General features: G+C 37.0%; 1 protein-coding gene across 3 annotated transcripts in view; it reads right to left on the bottom strand.

The window, feature by feature from the left end:
* Positions 1-211: 211 nt before the first annotated feature.
* Positions 212-6,000, bottom strand: part of N4BP2 (NEDD4 binding protein 2) — a 38,462-nt gene continuing 32,673 nt past the window's right edge. For all 3 annotated transcript variants that reach the window (XM_010574456.1, XM_010574455.1, XM_010574457.1), the window contains 2 exons: positions 5,784-5,907; positions 212-4,957 (listed from right to left, as the gene is read on the bottom strand). In XM_010574456.1, the coding sequence (XP_010572758.1) occupies positions 4,912-4,957; positions 5,784-5,907 (170 nt within the window). In that variant the 3' untranslated portion in view covers positions 212-4,911. The remainder of the gene's footprint in view (positions 4,958-5,783; positions 5,908-6,000) is intronic.

Here is a 6,000-nt window from a genome sequence, read left to right as displayed (position 1 = left end):
TTTGACAAAATTTGATACAAGCTGAAATGTAGTCTTCCAAGGAAAGACAGAAGGCTATACTTGTGGCAAAAATCCTTTATTAAACTAGATTTTGTAAATTCCTTTTCACATTAGAAATTCTAAATGCAAATTACAAAATTGTATTTCAGTAAAAAATGAAAGTTATAGTTAACAGCAAAATTACAACTTTATACAAATAAAAAAATCATTTTTTATTTTAATTTAAAAACAGACATTGCTATCTTCCAATGTACTGGTCCTAACAGCTTTTACAACTGGTAGCTGCAACACTAGGTCTTTTCACATGCATATTCACATACAAGTCATTAATCCTCTGCACAGTTTATTTAGCTGAAATAGCATGAACAGTTGGGCTTTGGTTGGGTTTTGTGTTAGTTTTGTTTGGTTTTTTTTAAGAGAACATGATACTTGGGAATTGTGGTAAGTCAATGAACTCTTCTTTGTTACAGTGTTCCTATGTTCATACTCTATCATCTCCTCAGCTCTGCAAAGAGGGCAGTATTATTCTGGAAATGTGAATTGCATTTGAAGACACAAGCATCAGTAACATAAAGTCTATGTATAATTTCTCATATTACATTTATGATGATCCTTCTTTGCCATTATCAACAATTATTCTCTTGTCTACCCACCATATTTTGTGGCAAGATTAAGTAACAAATTGCCTACATTTCACCTCCTCAAGTAAAACCTTCTAGAATACATGTTCTACTAAGCACGTAAAGATCTTCTCTGACACTGTACATATTCACAACAGTGATGTTCCAGATGTTCTAGTTCTAGTGATGTTCTAGGTTATGACTAGAGCATCTGGACATTGTTTAAATGGGGATTCCCAAGTCACAATGGTTTCCAACAGCCACAAAAAAATGCCAGTTAAACTTTGCCTGAGGTGTCCTACAATAGGCCTATAAAAACATTAAGTTTCAATAAAATTGTACCACATACTGTGAAATGCAAAAGCCAAAGTCATTGAAATATTATGAAGGTATCTTGAAATATTTTATTTTTTTAAATCACTTTTGCCCTACTACTTTCATAATCAACTGAAATATATTTTTAAACACTGACATTACTTTGGAGAACAACTTTCTTCATTGCACCTCTGGGCCTTTTTTTTTTCTTTACTGTAAGATTACTCATCTATGCTAGCATGAGCATTAAATTTTGTATTAAAAAAAAGGATAAAGTTTCCTAAATTAAAAATTGGGATAAATGTTAAAACGTTTTGTAAAAAAGAAACCAAAAGTCACATATTAAAGGCTATCAGTCATCACAACCACATGCTGTTGAAGAATAGAATAAAAAGTGGTACACAAAATAGGTATTTTAAGTCGCACATTATTTCAGAGTGCTGGTGGCAATACTGCTAAGTGCTACTTTAATTAAAAGTATAAGATGATACAGAATTTACACAATACCTCAGAATTCTCACTGATGTAACTGCAAAAGACATCAGAAAATCTGGAAGTTCTAAGATGTGACCTACTTTGAAATACCATTTTGAAACAATTATATTTGATATAATTCATCCCACTATACATTATAAAAACAGTCAAAGAAATACAAGAAGTCCAGTGTTTTTTTTCTGGACTGTTTGGCAAGTAGCTGAAGGCATGGAGATCCTTACTAATAAAAGTCTACTTTCTTTCTCTCTGTGCACTGATCTTCTGCTCCATTCTGTATCCACCTCAGCACAGCTTCTAAGCACATGCTTAAGCTCCTATGGAAGAAAAAGGCTGAGCTCATCATATTTTCTCCGAGTTGGAACTGCAATGCCTCACCCCGAGCTGCTGAAGCTGATAGCGCCTCTGTCACTAACTTCAATAAAGGCAAGATGGGTTCTGCTTGTGTTAAGATTTTAACCCATCATCTTCCATCAAAGTTCAGCCTGTAATCAAACAATTTATACCACGTAAATGATCAACCTCTAACCAGATAGGGTATTCAGAGTACCTTAGTGAACTTCAACGTGTACCCAAAGGGGCAACGGAGAGAGGGGGAGAGAGAGAAGTACTCCAAATTGCTCTTAAGCTATGTATTCTCTGCTGACTTTGACAGAGTGGAGAAAACAAACTCGCCTAATAAGGGGTATTGCCCTAAGCATTTTTTATGCATTTATCCAAATAGGACTAAGAGATGAAAAAATAGTATGGAGCGACATTGAAGCTCAGTGGGAACAGCTTATTTTCTGAAGAGTCTTAGCCCTCTTTCAGAGACTGTTCATGCATTTTTTATTCTTTAATCTCTTTTGTCCCCTTGATCTTGCATTTTTTTAGCTTGCAGTGGCGATTTTTAAAGAGGCTCAGGAAGTGGCGACTTCAAGAATACCCCTGTTCAAGAGAACACTGGTTAGAGCGTTTTCTGGGGAAGCGTGAGTCAAGCACAATCGTTGTCCCCTTGCTAGGCCAGAAGAAGGTAAAAAGCTGTGTTTCTCATCTCCAGGGTAAACTTGTCAACAACTAGATTATGATGAACAGATGGGCAAGACAACAACTTTTTCTGCTCATCTTTTGACTGAAATCTAAGCTGTCTTTGTCCATGTCAGGAATGGTATGAACATGCTGAGTGAACCAGGCCCCCTCCCAAAACAACCAGAAGTGTTGGCACTTCCCAGTTTACAAGTACATTGCTGTAGGGCTTGGGCACTCAGCAGCTCAACACACAACACTTCTGAGCATATACTGGGACCTTTGCTGGGTAACTCAGCCACCCAGGCCAACCAGAAGGGACTACGCTTTAAAGAGCTACCCCACAGAGCTGCATCTCCATTTGTTATAAACAGTAGTACTAAGGAAAACTTGTTCAGGAGTAGAAGGAAGTTCCTTGGTTCAAAAGAAAGATCCTAGCTCCGCTGAGGCATTCTAGCATCTGCAACCCTGGACAGCAGATAGTCTAAACTGCTGGCTAGAGTCCAAGTGCCTAAATGACATCTCAGTCCATTTTACGCACTGTCATAGAGGATGGAGTGTGGGCTTCACCACACAGGACATCGTGCAGTGGCAGAAACAGCTCTGCTAGTGCTGTTTGGGGAGCACAGATCTTTTGTATTTCACCCACTGGTTACCAGAGCAGCCCAGAGAGAAAGAAAAAGAGAAGGGACACAATTCAGATGAACTAAGTACCCACAAAAAGTATAAAACCTGTTATGACAGTCTATTATTCCAGTATGACTCCCTTTGATTAAATATTATTCAAGCTATTCTTCCACTTGAAATCACCATGAAAAGATTATTGTGTCTGTTGAAGCATGACAAACTCATTTTTAAGTCTACCATACATTGCATTCACTGTGTGTATATATTACAGTAAATATGGGTATTCAGGAAACATCATGTCTTTCAGTTTGTCAGCAACTTATACAGACACATTCTCAAGTGAAACCTATTTCTGTGCACAGCTTTTCTCAGAGTTCCTTGCTTATTACTACCCATGCACACAAATGGCAGAACATGCACACACACATGGATTCATAAACAAATTCTATGTGCATGTAGTTCCTGCATAAAATTTACTGCAAAAGAGGCTTAAAATTAAACCCCCCTCCCATTTATCCTTAACCTATTAATATTATTCCTCATACACAACTCACACCTGTTCTGAAAAAAAACAGAACAAATATTAAATGGTTTGTAGTAAAAAGTTTGTATGCCTTTCAAGGGCCAAAGACGTAATTGAAAGTAGTAAAGCATTCTAGAGGATACTTCTATTAAAAAAATGTTCTGATTTCTTACTGGAAACACTTGCCAAAGTACAGATGCTTATATTTAATTTTGGAGGTTTTTTTTTTGGGATTTTGGGGGGGGGGGGTGGTTTTGGTTTTTTATGCAAGTATTTCTAGATGCTGATGCAACACCACCACCACCAGAATAACTTTTGTACTCCCAGATTTTCCAGTTAGGCTATTACTACTGCCATATTAGCATTCACTTTGATGTTAAAAATACATTTGAAATGTCTCACAGACAATCATTTTCTACAAGGAAATCACCAAATTTAATACACACAGAATGAAGACACATCACTATTAGACACCTGTAAAATGAAACAGTACTCAATTTGCTCCATTTAAAAACCATAAAGGAAGAAACACTTTTAATCCAGTAGATGTTGAAAAAAGGGCATTTCCTGCAAAATTATAGTATTAGCTATGTGTAAGTAGAGATTGAACTACAGCGTTCTATTTTGCCCTTTAATAGATCACAGTTAAGTCTGCAAAATTAGCAAACACACAGCTGGTCTTAATGCACAGTCCTTTATATGCAACTTCCATCAATATCGGGAGAAGTTTAGAATGGAGTAAGGACAATAGAACTGGTCAACTCATCACAAAATAACCACTAAAAAAAGACTACATCAGACTTCTGAAGAAACCTAGAAATACTTAGCACTCAGCTGTAACTGAACTTGAAATACCAGTAGTTGCTGAGTTCCCACCTCCCCTGTGCTCTTCTGAAGGGTTTAGCACAAAGTTCTGAATCACAGAATAACTTCATAGAAGGTACTATGTTTTAAAAGCAGAGAATCCACAGCAATTAAAATGTGTGAGGGTCAAAAGACATAAAGTATGCTGAGAAGACAGATATATTTAAAAATTGTACCTTTACTTCCCTTTAAAACATCATATACTGCTCAGCAGAATTCTTAATCTGCATTTCTGAGACTTCAAATCCTGTGTCTTCTTTTTGCAGGTTCAAAAAAGGATCCATTCCACACAAAAATTTTCTTGGAAACATACTGACAAAACCACTTGCTATAAATTGAGACCATTTCTAATAAAATATCATCCTTTAAAACAGATTACAAAATACTATTGCAGTTGTTCAAAATGTTTTAAGCTGTAATCTGACACTTCAGTTTCTATATTCCTCTTCTATTCTCGACAACCCTTCAATTCAGCATGACTTTCAGGCAGCCTGGTTTTATTTCTGTGAACCTGTGAAACGAGAAAAGAAGAAGCTTCAACATGAAAGCTATGTGCAATGCCATCACCTCCTTCAGCCCTCATCAAACATACGGAAAGTGCTAAGTTTCTCAGTCAAGTATGCATGCATGTGAGAGTCAGGAAATCAGCATTATGTCCTCTGGATGTGACAGTGAAGGAGGATTTTACAGGGTCTGGAGAGATGAAGAGCTGGAAAACAGCAGGAACTAAAAGGAAGATTTAAGAAAAAAAAAACAACTGCACAATATTCCTGGTTATATTCATTCTGCTCCTCTATTCCTGCTCCCTTTTCACTCCCTCTTCTTTCAAAACAGATTTTCTCCCTTGTCTTCTGTAGCAAGTAAGAAGGAAATGGGAAAGGAAGCCTTTGCTATTTCTGAGTCCCACCTTCACAGTCACCTTCAAACAAACCTGTAAAGAAAAAGCAGCAAACACACTGATGCCAGCTCAGACTTGCTAAATTGCTGCCCCACATAAGCAGCTGAGAGCTAAAGCAGGTATTGGAGACCAATAAAAAGCAGGATTAACAACTTTTCACAGTAAAGCTAGCAACCTTGAATGGAAATATGTAACTAAACTATGTTAGATAAGTTTCATTCATAGTGTTTTCATCTATCTCAGAGTAAAGGATCTAACATTTAATAGGTGCTGCATATTAAGATGGTTTTGTGTCACACAATTGCATTGGATTTATGAAACAGCAGACCTGCCTTTATCTCTTTAGTAGTTTAACAGTATTCTAAAACTAACTTCAATTTTCAGTTAGTTAAATGTGGGTTAAGAAAAAAATGTATCAGTATCAAAAATCTAAACTTACCTGAAGTTGTGGCTTGTGAGGTATCTGATAGCTGCTGGTCTGATGCGAGCAACTCCTCCCTGACTATGGCTTCCTCTTCCCGTGATAACACAGAGATATGGTTTACCACCAGTCTGCTGGTACGCTGTAACAGCAGGGATTGTAACGGTTAAAATTTTCCCTCAGCAGAGACTTGGCATTCAGTATAACCTTTCCATCCATTCTTCTGTAAACTCTC

The sequence above is a fragment of the Haliaeetus leucocephalus genome, unplaced genomic scaffold, assembly GCF_000737465.1.
Source record: "Haliaeetus leucocephalus isolate CR32 unplaced genomic scaffold, Haliaeetus_leucocephalus-4.0 Scaffold439, whole genome shotgun sequence".
In the NCBI taxonomy this organism is placed as follows: domain Eukaryota; kingdom Metazoa; phylum Chordata; class Aves; order Accipitriformes; family Accipitridae; genus Haliaeetus; species Haliaeetus leucocephalus.
The sequence above is the reverse complement of the archived record's forward strand: the minus strand, read 5'-3'. Positions and strand labels throughout refer to the sequence as shown.